At 43.9% G+C, this 20,428-nt stretch overlaps 1 protein-coding gene across 2 annotated transcripts; it reads right to left on the minus strand.

Moving 5' to 3' along the window:
* Window positions 1-10,661: 10,661 nt before the first annotated feature.
* LOC123074640 (transcription factor MYB86) lies at window positions 10,662-12,549 on the minus strand. Of its 2 annotated transcripts, none has more exons than XM_044497431.1 (4): window positions 12,175-12,549; window positions 11,924-12,053; window positions 11,540-11,655; window positions 10,662-11,341 (listed from the first exon to the last, which is right to left on the minus strand). In XM_044497431.1, exons 1-4 carry the CDS (start codon window positions 12,305-12,307, stop codon window positions 10,860-10,862), a joined length of 861 nt encoding a protein of 286 aa, XP_044353366.1. In that variant the 5' UTR covers window positions 12,308-12,549; the 3' UTR covers window positions 10,662-10,859. The 2 variants fall into 2 exon arrangements, with proteins under 2 accessions (XP_044353366.1, XP_044353365.1); XM_044497430.1 differs by having other exon boundaries at window positions 11,519-11,655; window positions 12,175-12,546.
* Between the last annotated feature and the right edge of the window lie 7,879 nt (window positions 12,550-20,428).

A 20,428-nucleotide genomic window follows, 5' to 3' on the forward strand; every position in this document is an offset into this window, starting at 1 on the left:
AAGTGACGTTCTTTCGCATTAAGATTTTGTGCATCCAACCCTGAAAGCGCATGGCAACCTCTGCTTCCCTCTGCGAAGGGACTGTCTTTCATTATTATCTTCTACCTTATGCAAGAGTCATGGTGATCTTCACCTTCCCTTTTTATATTTTATCCTTTGGCAAGCACAGGGTGTTGGAAAGATCCTGATAGATATATCTAATTGGATGTGGGTTAGCATGAACCATTATTGTTGACATTATCCTTGAGGTAAAAGGTTGGGAGGCGAAACTATAAGCCCCTATCTTTCTCTGTGTCCGATTGAAACTCCGTAACCACAAGTATTGCGTGAGTGTTAGCAATTATGAAAGACTAAATGATAGTTGAGTATGTGGACTTGCTAGAAAGCTCTGACATAGACTCTTTCTGATGTTATGATAAATTGCAATTGCTTCAATGACTGAGATTATAGTTTGTTGGTTCTCAATAAAGTTTCTGATTCATACTTTGCATTGTGAATAGATTATTACTTGAGCATAAGAAATCATATGACAATATCCATATATGTTGCTGTTATGAGAATAATCATGATGCCCTCATGTCCGTATTTTATTTTATCGACACCTCTACTTCTAAACATGTGGACATATTTATCGTTATCGGCTTTCGCTTGAGGACAAGCGAGGTCTAAGCTTGGGGGAGTTGATACGTCCATTTTGCATCATGCTTTTATATCGATATTTATTGCATTATGGGTTGTTATTACACATTATGTCACAATACTTATGCCTATTCTCTCTTATTTTACAAGGTTTACATAAGGAGGGAGAATGCCGGCAGCTGGAATTCTGGGCTGGAAAAGGAGCAAATATTAGAGACCTGTTCTGCACAACTCCAAAAGTCCTGAAACTCCACGAAAGTTATTTTTGGAAATAATAAAAAATATTGAGCAGAAGAAATACATCAGGGGGGCCTCCACCTGGCCACGAGGGTGGGGGCGCGCCCTACCCCCCTGGGCGCGCCCCCTGCCTCGTGGGCCCCCTGTTGGCCCTCCGGTGCCCATCTTCTGGTATATGAAGTCTTTCGTCCGAAGAAAAATCATAAGCAACCTTTCGGGACGAGACTCCGCCGCCACGAGGCGGAACCTTGGCGGAACCAATCTAGGGCTCCGGCAGAGCTGTTCTGCCGGGGACACTTCCCTCCGGGAGGGGGAAATCATCGCCATCGTCATCACAAACGCTCCTCTCATCGGGAGAGGGCAATCTCCATCAACCTCTTCATCAGCACCATCTCCTCTCAAACCCTAGTTCATCTCTTGTATCCAATTCTTGTCTCTAAGTTTGGGATTGGTACCTGTAGGTTGCTAGTAGTGTTGATTACTCCTTGTAGTTGATGCTAGTTGGTTTATTTGGTGGAAGATCATATGTTCAGATCCTGTATGCATATTAATACCCCTCTGATTATGAACATGAATATGCTTTTTGAGTAGTTACGTTTGTTCCTGAGGACATGGGAGAAGTCTTGCTATTAGTAGTCATGTGAATTTGGTATTCGTTCGATATTTTGATATGTATGTTGTCTACCCTCTAGTGGTGTTATGTGAACGTCGACTACATAACACTTCACCATTATTTGGGCCTAGAGGAAGGCATTGGGAAGTAATAAGTAGATGATGGGTTGCTAGAGTGACAGAAGCTTAAACCCTAGTTTATGCGTTGCTTCGTAAGGGGTTGATTTGGATCCATATGTTTCATGCTATGGTTAGGTTTACCTTAATACTTTTGTTGTAGTTGCGGATGCTTGCAATAGAGGTTAATCATAAGTGGGATGCTTGTTCAAGTAAGAACAGCACCCAAGCACCGGTCCACCCACATATCAAATTATCAAAGTACCGAACGTGAATCATATGAACGTGATGAAAACTAGCTTGACGATAATTCCCATGTGTCCTCGGGAGCGCTTTTCTCTATATAAGAGTTTGTCCAGGCTTGTCCTTTGCTACAAAAAGGATTGGGCCACCTTGCTGCACTTTATTTACTTTTGTTACTTGTTGCTCGTTACAAATTATCCTATCACAAAACTATCTGTTACCTATTATTTCAGTGCTTGCAGAGAATACCTTGCTGAACACCGCTTATCATTTCCTTCTGCTCCTCGTTGGGTTCGACACTCTTACTTATCGAAAGGACTATGATAGATCCCCTATACTTGTGGGTCATCAGGTACATATTGGAGTACTGGGGGGCTTACCGGAACCCCCCGGGGGAAGATATGGGCCATATGGGCCATAGGAGGGGAGCACACCAGCCCACAAGGGGTGCCCCCCCTTATGGTAGGAGGCCGAATAGGAGAAGGAGGTGGGGGTTCGGCCCCCCTTTCCTTCATCCTTGCCTCTTCCCTCTTTTCCCCATCTGATAAAAGGAAAGGGGGGAGGTCGAATTGGACTAGGGGCCCAAGTAGGATTCCTCCTACTTGGGCGCGCCCTACGCTGCCTCTCTCCCCCTCCCTCCTTTATATACGTGGGGAGGGGCGCCTAGAACACACATCAACGTTTGTTAAGCCGTGTGCGGCGCCCCCTCCACAGTTTACGCCTCCAGTCATATTCACGTAGTGCTTAGGCGAAGCCCTGCACGGATCACTTCACCATCACCGTCACCACGTCGTCGTGCTGACGGAACTCTCCTTCGACACTTTGCTGGATCAAGATTTCGAGGGACGTCATCGAGCTGAACGTGTGCAGAACTCGGAGGTGTCGTACGTTCGGTGCTTGATCGGTCGGAACAAGAAGAAGTTCGACTACATCAACCGCGTTGTTAAACGCTTCCGCTTTCGGTCTACGAGGGTACGTGGACACACTCTCCCCCTCTCGTTGCTATGCATCTCTTAGATAGATCTTGCGTGAGTGTAGGAATTTTTTTGAAATTGCGTGCTACGTTTCCCAACAGTTTTCCCCTCTGGTTTCGTGGCTATGGTGGTCTCGGGTTCGAGAGCCTCCCATGAGATTGGATCTCTTTGTTTCATGTCTCTTGCTTTTCACTCTTTATTGAGTCGTTTCACTATCTTTTAAGTATTCAGAGATCCGTAACTTCAGTTGAGTTGAAATTTTATGGGCGGATCAGAAACTTTCGGAGCTTTCTTTCAACCGGAGGAGTGCCCTAACCGACTTCCATAGCCTCCATGAGGGTGTTCCACGCGGCCGAGGGTCCGCGTTGAGCCCCTGGAGACCCACTCCAGGTGGGTTCAGGGCTCCTAGGCCCCTCTTGTTTGAAAAGTTATCATGATTTTTCTGATTTTTCGGCTTCAAAACAAAAACTATTTTTCTGCAAAGTAAAAAACAATCGAAAATAAGAACTAGCACTATGTTAGTCCAATAAAAATGATATAAAATTGTGCCAAAAGCATATATAAATTATGTGAATATAATATGAATACTTAAAAAATTATAGATATTGGGACGTATCAGTTGTGGCAGGGGAGGGCCTGAGAGTTGGTTCTGGAGGCCATAGGTTCATCGCCGCAGCTGATTGTGGCTCCTTCGTGACACGCGGAAGGAACCAGGCGAAAGCACTGAGCTCTGGCGTTGACAGAATGATGCCCACGAGTGTTGCTTTCCTCTTGAGGATGTTGTCATTGTTGCGCTTTCCATGTTAGGGTTTCACGTGAATCTTTGTCCGCTACAGCGGACGCAGCGATGACAATGCTTTGCATTATTCCTGTTTTGAGGGCATGATCTCGGAACTTAAGTGGCTATAATCGTGATGTGATGTAGTTTTTAGGTCCTCCTATATTCTTGCTCGACGGCGTCACTGTTATGATGTATGTTGTCCGTTTTTTCTAGGTTTTGCTTCTTTGAGGCCTTCCTCGACATCATGTATTATTCGACTATGTACTCGTGTTTCGTACTTTATTATAAGGCTACTCATAGTGGAGAGTATCATATACTAGTATCATGCATATGATACTAGTGTATGATACTACCTCCATAGATGATCATATTTATTGCCATGCATGACACAAAGTAGCATAGCATTTAACATGATACGGTATCTACCTATGTTATTCTAACCCTCTCTCTTCTTTAATTGTGTGCAACATAAGCATGTTTGCTAGTCCCAAGTGCATGTTACCTGTTATGTTACTCCCACACTATGGCCAGCCTAAAGAGAGTAGAAGCCTTTTTGGTGATTGTAGACGCTCTAACCCTTGTCAGCTCTGTGACTCTGGTCTGCATTCCAAGCTGAGCTCGACAGCACCCAGGTGGTCCGGCCGCACCGTTTCGGTATTCTAAGACTGTCCATAGTGAAAATAACTTAGGTAGTAACATAACACACGTCAAGGTAAATTTGCTTATGTGCAATATTTAATGAGACGAGAGATATTTATGATAACAAAATATGTTACCATATTATAACGCATTCCGAAACAAAATAAATCTACATCTAAATAAATGAAAGTTTGCATAATACCACACATATGTTACTACTCATTAGGGCATTAACATAGACTGATAATAACTATGCATGTTACTAGTGACCAGCCCAAGAGGATCCATGTAGGCTAATAGTAAAGGCCTGTTCGGAGTCTCGCCGCTCCGCACGACTCCGCTCCCGGAGCGGCCCGAGCTTCAGTTGAAAATACGGAGTGGAGAAAGAAATGCTCCGTAGATTCTTGTATTTTTCGGAGCGGTGGATTGCTGAACAGGCCTTAAATCTTGTAGACACGAGGTCACGAAGCCTCGCGCACAGCATCATGCGCACATTTGTACGCGCAGGCCACTAATACCAGACAGCCTCGGTCGTGGGAGGGGCGGCACCCCATGTGAGTCCTTTTCAGATGTCGTGTGCTCGATGGATGCTCTCGCATCGCACGTAGTGGCCGGCCTCGAGCGCCTCTGTCCCCCGACGTAGGATCCACGTCGCGCCCGAGAGGAGAAAGGCTAATTTTAGCCCCGCGCGCCTGCGGCTCTGCTGCGGACGGGGAGCGCGACAGAGAGCCGCCAAGGGCCGTCGGTGGCTCGCTGTCATCGGTGCAATCCGTTCCCCGTGCCGTCAAAAGTCAAAGTCGTTAATTCCCGCCCCGTACCAGCACTGGTTTTCTTCCCGTGGTTGGCTTCGGAATTAGTAGAAGGTGCGCGCCACGCCATGCATGGACGCACGGCTACCTCATCATTCCGGGTGCGTGGACGCCCGGGGATGGCCAACTGGTGCCTATAATTGCTCGTGTGATCCACTCTGTGTCCGCCGGCCCCGTCGTGAGAAGATTAATTTATCACAAGTTGCCGTGCGTCGAGATGTTCAACATAGGGTCGATACTTTTGGTTTATGATGATGGGGTTTGGGATTTGCTTTCCATCTCGTCTGCTTTTGGCACGATCATTGATGCTGACTGCTTAGCTCCCATCGAAAATAAAAAGGCTCATTTGACTTTGTAATTTGTGGTGTATCCTTTAATTTAGTCTTATGTTGCAATGTAGCGCTGGCAAGCACATCCCTAGGCCCACATCATGTTATCCAAAAACATATAAGATACGACACAATATGCGTCAATCGATTGCTATTTGGACGTACATTCCTCATGAATCATATATACAGTATGTTACCGGTGATAAATCATCACCTGAATTATCAACTACTTGATGGGGCACCAGCCAAGCGCAGAACTATTATTAGGCATTTCGGTGATTAACCAATCAAGACCTCCTTTTGAGAGACCTACTCCCTCCGTCCGAAAAAACTTGTCCCAAGCTTGTCCTTTAAATGTAAGAGACAAACTTTTCCGGACAGAGGGAGTACCAACGAGCTAACTGAACGAGGAGTATTGTCTATGCTACATGAGCTAGCACCTTGTCACCAACGACGCCTTTAATTAGCACGATGGAAACCGCTTCCTGATTTGAACACGTATTTGCGCCAAGGAAAATGAAGCCGACATAGAGGTCGATGGCGACGATGCGGCGAGCGGTGGCGGTGATGGTGGTAGTGATGATGGTGGCGGCGGTGGAGCGGGCGAAGGCGGGGTAGAACTGCATCTGCGAATGTAAGAAGGGAAAAAAATGAAGAAACTAAACAAAACCCATCCTGAAAAAAGCAAGGGGAAACCGCTCGAGAAAAACCCGACGAGACCTTTTAGATTGTTCTCAAACTGATGAGAAAAAAATCCTACATGGACCTGCGTATAGAGGATGCTGACCTGGCCCGTGCAATGTACAATAAACCCATGGCGCAAACAAGAAAAGAAGAAAAGAGGCAAATGGGTAGAGACCAACGTTGATGGGAGGGTGTGCGACAAGTTGCAAGAACAATAGTAAGTGGCGCCTAAGGCGCTAAATAATAAAATCACTAATTATCACTTGCAAAGTTCACTCTCAAATTTTCTCGTGCTGACATGTGCGTCACTTGTCTCAATAACAGAGTTTTTTTGTTTCATAGATTCTTTTTTTAAAATGTTTTTATCTCTTGAACAATGCGTCCAAATCACAAACCGTCTTTGCCGTTGGATTTCTCGTGTCAAGATCTTCGTAATTAGATTCCCTGATAAAAAATTCAGAAAAAATTAAAATAGAAAAGAAAACAAAAACAAGGAAAGGACCGACAAAAAACAAAACGAAAAAATGAAACCCGAAAGCACAGTTGTGCTTTTCACCTTTTTCTTGGGAAGCACATTTGTGCTTCTTTATTTTTGGGTAGCATAGTTATACTTCTCACGAAATACACACCGCTTTTTTGCTTTTCGGGAAGCATAGTTGTGCTTTGCATAGAAGCATATGTTATGCTTTTCCTTTTTTGGAACACAATTATGCTTCTCGTGGAAACACAGATTGTGCTGCTCGTAGAAACATAGTGTGCTCTTTTTCCTTTTCGTGAAGCACATCCTTCATTTAAAAAAAAAGCATAATTGTGCTTCTTTTTTCAGGATGAGTTTTGTTCAGTTTCTTCATTTTTTTTCCTTTTCACTTTTATTTTTCCATTTTTCTTATTTCATTTATTTTCAAATTCGAAAAAAAACATGATAGTGAACTTCTTAAAAATTTGTGAGCATATTTTAATTCGTTCACTTTTTCAAATTCATTATTTTTTTTTTCAAATCAATGAGCCTTTTCTAATAAGCAAACTACTTCAAATTCTTCTAATTGTTCAAAAAAATGATTGTTTTTAAAATTCATGAACATTTTCAAATTCCTGAACTTTTACAAACACACAATTTTTTTCAAATTCGCGAGCTTGTTTAATTGCATGAACGTTTTCCAAATTCAGTAGCTTTTTTCAATACTATGAACTCTTTTTTAAAGAAAGTCAATGTTCAGCAAGCCAACCGAGCAAATGAAGGGCGGGCAGGCGCTTGAGTGCTGGGTTTTTTTTTTTTAGCAAAGAGTGCTGGTTTTGTTGCCCGGCACTGGTAGCACTAACTATGAGGTTGTAGCAGATCGGCCATCACAAGTGGCCGTTGCTATTTCTCGGTGGATCCATTTGCAGGCGAAGTGAGGTGGCCCGGCCCAGTTTTTTGCGTACCAGCGTTTTTGTTCGTTGACTATAGTACCTTTGCTTTTGCTGTTTTTTTGTTCTTTCTGTTTCTTCATTTGTGTGGATTCTCCTTTTTAGTTTTTTTAGTTATTATTTTCCTATTTTTCATTTCTTTGTTACATGGTGAACAATATTTTTTAAACACGATGAAAAAATCATCAATATATGATCAACATTTTTGTAATAGACGCTAACATGTTTTAATATGCATTGAACAATTTTTAAAATACAAACTTTTTCGTATGGTAAACAATTTCTTAATACACACTGAACATTTTTTTAATATACGTTGAACTTATTTTCAATATACGGTGAAGACTGAACTATTTTTTCACGACAAACTGAACAATTTTATAAATTATTTTCTATTTTTAAGAAGTTTTTAAATATCTAGCTCTGCAAAAAACAGCATCAGTTTTTCTAGGCTTTAAGACGGAAACTCTCTTGTTTGACGCCCACGGGCCTCCAATAGGAGGTCTCCTATTTTGTAGCCTGCAACGAGCTGGTGCTCACAGAAGCCCCCTAAATGTTGTTGGCCCAACACCGGAGGAGCATTGGCTTTTCAGCACACATTTTTCTCCTTTTCTTTTCTTTTTTGGTGTTTAAGTACCTTTTTGCGTGGAAAATGAGAGTTTTATTCCATGATAATAGGATTAGAATCAAGTGGCAGCAGGTCCTCGATGCGCGGAGGTCCCCTTTGCAATCATACAACGGTAACTAATTTTGTACAGCTATAATCTGCCAATTTATCTACTATCCTATTATGAACACCTTGTACTTTCTCAGGAACAAACTCCCTAGTCTCCATCAATGCTTTAATCTCGGCAACAAGATGCACGTACGCCTATCATGAGCGGTCATCATTTGACAGAATTAAAAGCACCATCGATGAATCAGATTGGACCAAGACCGGCATACCTGAATGTGGGATGGCCAGTGCCATTCCTTGCATTAATGTATGTACTTTAGCCTCTAGCGCTTCATTGCAATTGAAGATTACTCGATAGGCTGCAAAGATGATAGAACCATGGCCATGGCGCAAAACCATGCCAGTTGCTACGGCTCCATCATGCTCTAAACATGATCCATCCACCGAGAGGGCCAATCACCCGGATTTCTAAAACAAGATTATTTTCTACTTTTCACCATTTTCTATGGGTTTCTTCATGCTATTACTTTTATATCTATTTTTATCTTATTTATTTAGTTTTCTCTTTTTTGATTCAAACTTTTTTTCGCAAATGCATCAACATTTTTAGTTGAGATTTTTTATATGCACAATCATTTCTTAAAATTTGATAATATTTGTTTCCAACATAATATTTCGAAAAAGATTGTAACATTTTGGAAATGCGTTTTTTAATTCAAGAACTTTTTGAAAACACAAACATTTTTTATTACCCGTAATTTTTTAATTCTAAATTATTTCGTAAAATTGAGGAACTTATTTTAAAGTATGTGGGCATTTCTTATTTTCATCCGCATTTTTTGAATTTTATTATGTTTTTTCATCCTTTCTGGTGTAGTCAATTTTTTTGGAGAATACTAGAAGAACATCACTATTGTCCAAATTGTTAAGGCTGGGCCTCCTCTTTAATTTGATTGCTTGTCAATTCGTCGTGGCGAGTGTCATATAAGAGGTTCCCTAGAGGTGGACAAAGAAACTGCATGGAATGCCTTATTCTACACTAGTTCAAAAAAGAACTGTTCAGTTTTAATTTCTTGATTTTTCTTCAATTCAAGACTTTCTAATAAAAACGTCTAAAATAAAACAATACGGATGATAAAGTGGCCGAAAATAATAATAAAATACTGAGCCCAGGGTTACATAGCCGCCGCACGCTGTGACAGGGGATATCCTATATATACCTAAATACTCCTCATTATTTATTTTGATTTCTCTCAACATACACACAAGTCACCTCATTATTTATTTCCTTTTCCTTATTTCTTTAGTTGCATGCCTATTATTCTTCCTATCCATGCAACTCATCCACATCAATAAGCCATGCATGTTTGCCATGTCATCAACATGCCATTTCATCATGGGCAGTAAATTTTCCTTTCAGCGTAATTAATCCTTACATTTTATACATGTCATGAGGCTATCAGTTTTAGCATGTGTTCCCGCTGCAACGCACGGACTATTTTCTACTCCCTCTGTAAGCTAATATAAGGACGTTTAGATCACTAAAACTCCCTCTATGAACTAATATAAGAGCGTTTAGATCTCTTCTATTAGTTTACAGGGAGTAGTTCCACGCTCCCGAGGTGCCTGACAAAAGAAAACGGTGCTATGAGAGGCAAAAAAAAATCAACGCGGCGTCGATCGCCACTGTACAGTTACGTGCACAAGAGGAGGTTTCGTGACACCATGATACGTTGCTGTTGTGCAGTGTAGAATCTATGGCCTGTTCAGCCGCAAATGGAACGGGGAATTTGCGCGTCCGGATGCCATGCCATGCCCCTCTCTTTATCAAAGTCATGATGACGCCTTGTGCGGTTGTGCCTTTCGTGCAACGGCCCCGTGACCGACCAGCAGCCCTCCGGAGCGCGCGAACCTGCGGGCCGCTCGATCCGCGGCAGAGACATTTGCAGGACTGTAGCGCAGTCCCGTCTTTTACCTACGCCCGTGCCGTGTGATTGGCAGTTGAACGGTTGCGGTTTTGCCGTTCTGGTCAGTTTCTGCAGACAGCGAATTAACTCAGTTCTTCTGGAAACAAGACGCCTGCGTGGATCAACCTTGGCCTACCAACAGAGGTTTCATTTCAGTGAAACCCGTGGGCTCCAAACACCTTTATTTTTACTTTCAAAGCTGATGAGGGTGGGAGATGTTTTGCAGTGACACTGTTTATTTGTTATACTGCTTACACCTGACAGATATAACAATTTCAGCATGTTTAGCACCGGTTACTGCACGAGTGAATCTTCAAAAACATCCTCTCATAAGATAGGAAGGAAGATGATAATGCTTGACGATAGGAGTATGTATAATTTGCGCAGCTATAGCTCATGCATACACTATATATTCCCACCGTCATGCATGTCTCTATGCATGCATATCGGGTACGTGCCTCCGGCTGTACACATCGAAGCATACAAAACTATATGTGGTGTAGCTAATCAGAAGTTTCTTCTTCGGCACACGGACAAGCATGATATATATACTCATAACAACATATATAATTCCTACAATATATATTTACACGTAACTCATGTAAATACTAGCACAGTAGTATACCCTAGGAAACGTACATGAGGTAATTATTCCATCATCAGCTAGGAGTATATATATAATTTAGGAAGCCAACTGCTAGATCAGGCCATACATACACCTACCCAAATATCCCCAACCAGTAACTCAGGGAACCCAGTGGAGCTGCATGCCGGTGTTCGCGGAGAAGCTGTCGACGGACGAAACACTGGCCGCCGACGTGGACGAGGACCCTAGGATGGCGTCCATGAAGTCCGCTACCGGACCCATGCCCGGATCGGCGGCGTAAGCGCCGGCGCCCTTTGGCTCGGCGAACACCGGGAGGCAGCTCCGATCAGCCGCGCCTTCTTGAGCCAAGAGGCTAGAGGCGCCGTTCTCCGGGCAAGCATTAGCCGCCTCGCGGCACAGCCTGATGAACTCCCCGTCGACGGTGTACTGGAGGTCGCAGCCGGGGACGGCGCCGTGGACGGGGAGGAGCAGCGGCTGAGAGGTGAAATTGAGCCATGCCGCGGAGGATGGAGGGGGCTGCGTGGCCACAGCTTGAGCCGCATTGTCCAGCCCGTTGAGCGACGCGCACCCCGCAGCTGCGATGCCTTGTCCCGCCCCATCCAGAATGTTGTAGTACAAATCTGTACCAAAAACGACATAGTAACTCCGAGTTAGTACGTACGGTAAGTACTAGTGTACCACTACGTACATGTTTGGTGTCAGATTAGATGGTTCTTTTGGAAGAGAAAATTAACTAGTGGCTCTGCAATTTCCTACGTACTGGAGTAGTTACTAGTACATGATCTACTACCAGTTACCTGCAGAGGAAGGGATGTTACCGGAGTGGAGGCTGCCCACGGCCTGCGATATGAGCTTCTTCTTGATTGTGGAGTTCCAAAAGTTCTTCACCTCATTGTCCGTTCTGCCAGGCAGGTGCTTGGCTATCTGGGCCCACCTGCAGCGCAGCAAAGCACAGCGCACAGCGCACATTTTGGTATTAGCTCAATCTGTTGCCATTTGTGTCCCTTTCATTCCTTTTCTCGAGCAAGTTAATGTGATTTTGCACTACGCGCGTCGCGTGTAGGCCATGCAGACGCACAGATAAGTAACTGTCATGTGTACAGGGGAATGAAGTTACAGCAGCTATGCAGAGCTGATTTGCATGTAGGGTAGGGGCAAACACCATGCATGCATTCAAGCTGGAGCAGAGCAGGAAGGTTTACCTGTTCCCTAGCACCCTGTGGAGGTCGACGATGAGGGCTTCCTCCTCCTGCGAGAAGCTTCCCCTCTTGAGGTCCGGCCTCAGGTAGTTGATCCACCTCAGCCTGCAGCTCTTGCCGCACCTCTGCAGCCCTGCGCGCACGAATGAAGATGAACACACACATATTCAGCAATGCAGAAAGTGAGTGATCAAGAACACAGCTAGCTAGCTGGTGGAACTGAAGCAGCAGAGAATCCGCACGCACGCACGTACCAGCTTGTCTTGGGACTGAGCTCCAGCAGCCATGGCCATGCGCGGTGATGTACTTGACGAGCTTCTCGTCTTCCTCCGGCGACCACAGGCCCCTCCTGACCTTCTGCTTGTTGCAGCAGGAGTGGTGCCCCATCTCCTCTCCTCTCACTCAACTACTACTTCACACTGACGGCAGGCTGCTTGAGCTGCTGCACTGGTAGGAGTACATGGTTATAAAGAAGATGGGATGAGATGAGAGAGGGCAATGTGGCGAGTGTGCATGCATGCAATGCAATGCAATGGATACATCTAAGGGCAGGCAGATGAAAAGCACGGGGAGGAAAAGTTGGACCTAAACCTGTCGAGCCCTACTCCTTCCTTCCTATCTAGTATCCATCTAGCACGGGCCCCCGTCGAACCTACTCGTGAGCAGCATGTTACATAGGTTACTTCAAAAGTGAGTGGCTCGAGTGAGGGCCTAAGGCGATGAGGCGTGACTGGACTAGACTACCGGGCGAGGGGCGTTTCGGTACTTCCACGCTCCACCCCCTGCGTTATGAGAGAAGACTTGTGTGATGGGGCTGTGCCCCTATGCCTGGCTGGTTTTGGGAACTCTTGTACTGTGCGTCTCCGATCCATCGATGCCTGGCTGTGAATGTGTACATTACAGTAGTGTGTAATCAATTTGCATAAGCAGAAAATTCACTGCCTGCATGCAGTACGCCCATAACTGCCCGCCCCGCTTTCTTCAGAGTACATGGCCTGCAGCAGCAGCAGCAGCTACCATTTGGACTAGTATCAATTCGTCAAGAAGATATGTAATGGTCCATTTGCGCGTTCTGACCCTTCATCTATATATGTGTGCTGCCCTATCCTTAAATAGTCTTTCTGTGCTCTTTACTTCTTTAGCGCGTTGTTCTTACGTGCCACATGCACCCTTCGGGAAACTAATTTACCTCTGGGACTGTATCACTTTTTTTTTGCGACTGTGTCACTTTGTATATATACAGAAAGCAATGTGTCCGCGTGCATTCATTCGTTCAGCTTTGGTAGAAAGGTCGAGATTTGGGATCGCCCTGTGTGCGCCCTGCCAATTTCCAAAGAGAGACGAGGAGCAAAGGGCTGCAAGAAGCTCAGGCTCGAGGACATGCACATTATTGGGCAGCCTCCCTTCCCTGAAAAGATTGCAGATGTAATTTAAGCAGAGTGGGTGGCCTTTCCGTATTTATCAACGTTCAACAAAGCTTTGTGGCAAATTAAGGGTAGGCCGGTGATCTGATGCATGCATATATACTCGTAGTTTGTTCGCTCTGACTCTGGTTTAGTTCCTTGCTGCTAGCTTTTGCACTGGTTTTACGTTTACGGTGTTTTTACCTAGCACATGTTTCAACTTAATTGCCGCCCACTCCGTTGATCGACAGCAAGATAAAAAGAACTGATCATTGATCTCTCGAGGCTAGCTAGCGTTCGCTGCCGAAAGACTGACACGATAGCGGAAAAGGGGATCGCGCAGTGTCAGACAGGATCGAACGTGGAGTGGACTGGTGCAGCACATTGCAATGCATGGGCCATGCAGAGGGTCGAATGCAGGAAACGCGACAGCGCGCAGCATGCGATGCGCCACCGTACGTAGCTCACACGATCGACTCCGCCGATTCCCTGCCGTCCCTGGCCTGGTCGACCGGGGATCGGTGATCGAAGCGTGCACCACACGCGGGCCATGTGCACGTCGACCCTGGCCCGTACCACTAATGCGCCGGGCCCAGCGCGGCATGTCACGGCATGCAAGTACATGTCCACCGCACGGGAAAAAGGAAGTGGAGAACAATCATGTACCACGTACACGTCCGTCCGGTCCGGCCGGACGGCCGGGCTGTGGCATCTCTGTGCCGGATGTGATTATGAGAAGACAGTGCACGTACGTACGTGCGGTTTTCGCGGAATCTGTGTATTAGGAGCGTATAGTACCGCTCCCAATACGTACGATTAACAAGTTGGTGTGGCCAGTTATACTAAAAGAAAAAAAAACAAGTTGCTGTGAGGAGACAATTTTTCTCAGAAGATAAAATCAAATGAAAACCGGCCAGCATTTTTTCCTTTTGTACTGCACAGTGCACTGCAGTAGTCATACGTACGCTCGCAATCAACCCTGAGTTTGTTGAGGTGGTCACCTTGAATTTACTGACCCGGTCATTCCCGCTCGTTGGGTGTCAAAATCTTGTTTCAGATTCATGGTCGTTGATTTGCGGTAATGGATTGTAGTATTGCTGACGTGGCCTTGAGCAAGTTCCTTGGGTACTACACCCTCCGTCCGGGTTTCCCCCTTTTATTTTGGGCTAAAATTTGACCTATAAATTTAACTGATGAAATGTAAACTATATACTCCCTCCATTTTTTGTATACAAGGCCACTATGAAAAATATATTTTGCATCTATAGAAGGCCACCAACAGTAATCGAGGCAAATATTAATGATATTTCCTCGTACTAGTAACCTTGGGTACTAGTAGCATGCATGCTGTGGATGATAATGACAAACTCACCTACTTCCTCTCTCACGGCCAATCAATTTCCTCTAATGTGCATGCACCCTATTAATTAACTTGGTAAATGAGAAAACAAATTGACTTGTAAAGCACATATTAATTTTTATCTTGGTACCTGTAATTTGAGTTTGTGACCTTGATATAAAAATGGAGGGAGTATCAAAAAATTTGTATTGTCGGAAAGCTCTTTTGAATACAAATCCAATAGTATAATTTTTATATTTTAGTAGTCTATAGATGGTCAAAGTCTAGCCTAAAATACGAAAGGGTCCAATAAACTAGAACGGAGGTAGTAATCGAGTAAGGATAAAGAAAACATAGGAGGTGATGATGGCCAATGGGGGGAGCTTGGCTAGCCGAAGCTATAGAGGTGCCAGACGACGGGAGATGGCAAAAAAGGAAACCGTGAAATCAAAAGTGCCGACGGTGTTTCGTAAAGTGCCTATGAGCAATACGTGAGTGTACATGGAGTCTCGGTAAGAGATGCGTCTTGATCAACGAGCGCAGGGCGGTAGCACTGTTTGGCATCATGGCGGTGTTGACGATAGTTGAGCGTGGCTAGGTCAATGCGTTGATCCTTTCTAAAGAAGGAACAGCAAAAGATGACGGCGGCGGATTCTAGAGCATGCGCCTGCGGTGCATGCTAAGGGTCTGCTAAACCGGTTGATGCTCTTGGCTCATCGTGGGACGGCTTGGCGATGCCACTGAATTAGATGGTGCGTGTTGATGCGAGGTCAGAACACACCACCAAGGTTGTAGGTGTAGCGACAGAGGTCGCCACATAAGATGACTTTGGGTTGATTCATGAATTTGTTTCAACAGACTCTATTATACTCCCTCCGTTCCACAATGTAGGACATATAGATTTTTTAAAAAGTCACACTTTATTAACTTTGACCATGTTTACAGAGAAAAATATGTAAATCTAGACTACCAAATACATGTTCTTAGATACATCGCAAGAGTACTTTTGTATTGTATATATTTCGTATTGTAGATATAAATAGTTTTCTGCATAAACTTAGTGAAATTTGTAAAGTTTGATTTTTCAGAAAATATATATGCACTACATCATGGAACAGAAGGAGTATAATGAAGATGACCATGTGCATCTCTTGATATATTGATATGGAGGCGAGGGTTATCCTCCTAAAAAAATAGAGTATTTTTATGCATCGCAACATTTTACAATGGCAAAATTGTTGTATAAAATATTTGTACCATGTAAATTTGTTTGTATCTAACAAGGCAATTTCCCCCTGAAATTGCCGTGTACTAACTCATTTCTTTCCCCTAAACTTTTCATGTCACTATTACAAAATATTACCTCCCCCAATTCATAGCAACTGTCGCACTTTTGAACCAACCCCAGTTCAAAACTGCAACACTTATCAGAGAGAGTATTAATTTTGCCATATCAAAGTATATTTTTTTCACATTTTGCCTACGTATAGACATCTATAATTTCTGAATTTGCAGCACATGGCCTATCAGGCCATTGGGTCACGCTGGAGCCTGGAGGGTTGATCGAGCCTCTTATGGGGGATGATCATCAGTTGGACGATCCCTCCTGAGCCAACGCCCGCGCGTTATGTGGGTCTTTTTGGGGGATTGGCTAGGGGTAAATCTACTGAAAATTCTATTAGGGCCAGTCGATTTGTTTTAGCCACCAGATGCAAAACAAGCGGTTCAGATTGCTTCTTCAACGTCTAGCTCCCACCTCCTTCCGCAACGGCCCAACCGCCGAATGTACCACCGGCCACCATCGCCCGCGAACGGCGGCGCTCCGACGTGAGCCTCGCCGCCCTGCGCTCCCCTCAACCTCCTCCCACCACCATGCTATCGCCTGATGACGGGAAAATGGCGGGTGTGAAAACATGTGTCCACGTCATTGATACAGAGTGAATAATTTAAATGCATAAATAAAATGGAGATCAAACATTGCAGGTACATATTTCCAGAACTCTTACATTTACATAAAAATTCTGTTAATTACATCTCCGAAGAGAAAACCCCTGATTAAGAATTCCAACATTTCTGTTACATGGGATTACAACATACGACCATTACAAAATGATAAAAGAAAAATCTTCCTCCTCGCTGTCATCGACGCCGGTATGCTCGGGGGAGTCTTGGACTTTGTTGATGTTATCATATGTGACGACTTTCATTTATATTTGCTTTCATTTGACTCGTACTGGTATTGGCAGTACGTGTGTGCATGCTTGAACGACCTCACTTACTTTTCCTTGTTGATTAACCAATATATAGACTTTGATTTGTTTTCTTTACTTTGTATGAGAAAGTCATCTTAATGGTTAACCAATCTATTAAATGAGTCTTCAAAAATCATGATGCATGCGTATGGGACATATAGTCATTCACGTGTTCTGTGCAATGCAATTACTTTAGTACTAACAATTGTACTACTCTTTGTTTTATGAGTAGATGACATCTACGCTTTCTTAATATTTGCAAGCCGTATGGGGGATGCATGATCTAACTTTCATCTTATGCGAAGATAAGCTAGATGGGACCTTTTTGAGCATACACATATGGAGCAGATAAAAGATATTTAATTTGTTTTGGTGGCATATGCAAGTGCACTACAATATTTTGAGTGCGATCGGACTCAGATTATGACTATTTTGAGTGCGATCAGACTCAGATTATGACTCTGGTCATCTTTTAGTTTTTTAATGTATGTCCATATTAAGGGACCATACAATTTATTTTAGTTGGGTGGATGTACACCAATTAACCTAGAATTAACTAGGTAGGACGTGTCCATTTTACTTTGCATGCGCCTACACTAGATTCGTCAATATCTAGTTATTTATCGATGATGACGGCTAGCATTATTTAGGGCTAATGCATTTTTATGAAGTTCACCCATTTAGTTTATTTTAGAGGCATTTGGTTAGCATTTATGATTTGGGCGGCATTTTGTTTATGCACCATGAAGTGGGAATGTCAATTTACTATGCACCCAACTTTGAACATGGTTAATTAAGTTTTGCTACATGACTCAATTTTAGCATATCATGCACACATGTGATCATCGAACATGCGACTAAGTATGGTGTCTTTTGACGAGCACCTATTGTTTTGCAATATTTTTTATATGCAGCTTATAGTATATAGCTTGTTCCTCATTTTTTATGTTGATTTTCCCCGAGTCATACCTTTGCCGTGACTTTGTTGAGAACAAAGTCTTCACTCTACATAAGGGAAGAAATACCTTGATTTGTGTCAATATGACCAAACCAGAGGAGCTCATCATGCAACTTGTATTTCTTGACATGTGTCAACATGACCATGGCGAGAACAAACTATCAAATTTGTGAGAATACCTCTTGACATGTGTCAATATGACCGTGCCAAGAGTAAGATATTAAACTTGTGAGAATACTACTTGACCTGTGTCAATATGACCATGCCAAGAGCGAGATCTGAAATATGGTGAAAATACTACTTGACATATGTCAATATGACCATGCCAAGAGTAGAATGCCAAATTTGTGGAGGATGAAGGCTACTTGGGATGTGTCAATATGACCAAGCCAAGAGCGAGAATCATGTCACTTGGAGAAAAATTTGAGATCTGTGTCAATATGACCAAATCAAGAACCATCATATGGAGGGAAAAAGCAAGGATCATGCTACTTGAAGAAAAAGTTCTAGATCTGTGTCAATATGACCAAATCAAGAACCATCATATCAAGCAAAAAAGCTACTTGACTCACGTCAATATGACCAAGCCAAGAGCAAAAATTGGGCAACATGGAAAATAATTCATGATCTGTGTCAACGTGACCAAATCAAGAATCATCATATGGGGAGAAGCTACTTGGCTCATGTCAATATGACCAAACCAAGAGCAAAGATTGAGCAAGCATAGGGAAGAGCACCAATCAGAGAAGCAAAAGGATTAGGAGAGAACCATGAATCTCACCTTCTTGCTGAACTCCTCCAAATCTCCCTCTCCTCACGTACGTGTGTGTGGGATTTTCTTGTAGCAATATATGTGTGTAGCAGCAGCAGAACAAGAGAGAATGAGCAGTCCCACCCTCTGTACGCATGGGAGCCAGCTATTTATAGGGAGCAGCGCTGCGGCTGGAGGTGTGTGCGCCCACGTCCACGTCCACTGATCGTGGGATCGTGGATGGTGGGAGAGTGTTGGCTCCTTTTTTTCTATTTGTTTAATCGCTAATTGACCGGCAACGTCGCTAACCCATTTACTTATGTGCATGATTGACCGATGGATGTGGCTACACATGCACACGTACGTAGACATTTTCAAAGTGGGCTAGGCCTGATTAAGGCTAATTTTCTTAACGTGCATGAGACAAAGATATGAGAATATATTCTTTCATTGATAATTCTACGATGGTGTGTGACACATTTTGTTTCAAGCATTGCACCAATATCTCATTAGAAGTCGTAGAATGACATGCTCACATTTATTCTGTGGAATAATATTTTGGTGACATTGGCGCCGGTCATGATAATTTGATTTTATGTTAACATTAGAGTTTTATCGTCGACGAAATTTCCTTAGGACAAAAACTTGATGAGTATTGTTTGTTTTCTCATATTTATTTATTGTCCCTTTTCATTGTTAGCAATATAGGTGTTTGCCAATAATTCAATAATTGTCTGACATTTTTTTAATATGTCGTCACACGGGGCATTTTCCTTTTATATGCGTTTAATATTATTAGAATAATGTTCGCATTTACTCGATGATTCAGTATTTTGGCAATATCAACATTGCCTATCACAATTTAAATTTATTTGAAATTTAGAATTCTGCCGTCGGTGATGGTGTATATGGAGGCGAGCCAAGTGTCCTCTATATTTTCGTTAGGACAAAACTTGATGAGCATTTATTTGTTTCATCGAAACCATTATTTTCATCAGCCCTTGCTTTGAATGATCAATTATTTTTAAATTGTCTCCTTTCATTACTAAACGGATATTTGCCGTTTTGCATTTATATTTTATGTGGTTCATGCATTTTATTTTATCTTGGTCAAAATCCATGTCAACATCGCCACCCGCCCTCCCCTCAACCTACTCCCACCGCCATGCTACCGCCACCCTAGGCCATCCCTCTAACCCCGGTGACGATCAGTTTTTCTGGCGAACCTGCACCCCCCTCCCCCACCCCTAAGATAAATCAATGTGGTTGTCTGCCATCCTAAGAGCATCTCCAGCCGCGCCCCCAACAGGCCCTCCCTAGGCGTTTTTGCCGCGCCGGCGCCGAAAAAACGGCCCAGTCGCCCCCCAGAAGCCCGTTTTTCGCCGGCCCGGGCCGAATCTGGTGCCGGCGGACCCAGGCAGAACCCGGCGCCCTGGGGGCGCCTGGGCCGCCGACACAAGCTAAAAGGCACGCGTGGGTCCGCCCTGTCGGCGAGTCGAGCGCCTCTTCCCGCCGTTTCTCCCCGCTTTTCCCCCAGTTCCCTCCCATTTTCTCCTTTCCTCCCGCCATTCTCTCTCCCGCTCGCCTCCCAGCCGGCCGCCATGGCACCGAAGAAGTACGTCGTGTTGGGGATCGTAGCAGAATTTTAAAATTTTCTACGCATCACCAAGATCCATCTATGGAGTATACTAGCAACGAGGGGAAAAGGAGTGCATCTACATACCCTTGTAGATCGCGAGCGGAAGCGTTCCAATGAACGGGGTTGATGGAGTCGTACTCGCCGTGATCCAAATCACCGATGACCG

Source organism: Triticum aestivum, chromosome 3D (genome assembly GCF_018294505.1).
Source record: "Triticum aestivum cultivar Chinese Spring chromosome 3D, IWGSC CS RefSeq v2.1, whole genome shotgun sequence".
NCBI classification, from domain to species: domain Eukaryota; kingdom Viridiplantae; phylum Streptophyta; class Magnoliopsida; order Poales; family Poaceae; genus Triticum; species Triticum aestivum.

Excerpts from the sequence above, each read along its gene's own strand:
- LOC123074640 (XM_044497430.1), bottom strand. The coding sequence starts at position 12,307 with ATGGGGCACCACTCCTGCTGCAACAAGCAGAAGGTCAGGAGGGGCCTG. Across the intron at positions 11,656-11,923 it reads CACAGGGTGCTAGGGAACAG|GTGGGCCCAGATAGCCAAGC; the intron begins GTAAACCTTCCT and ends GCTGCGCTGCAG. Across the intron at positions 11,342-11,518 it reads TAACATCCCTTCCTCTGCAG|ATTTGTACTACAACATTCTG; the intron begins GTAACTGGTAGT and ends TTTTTGGTACAG.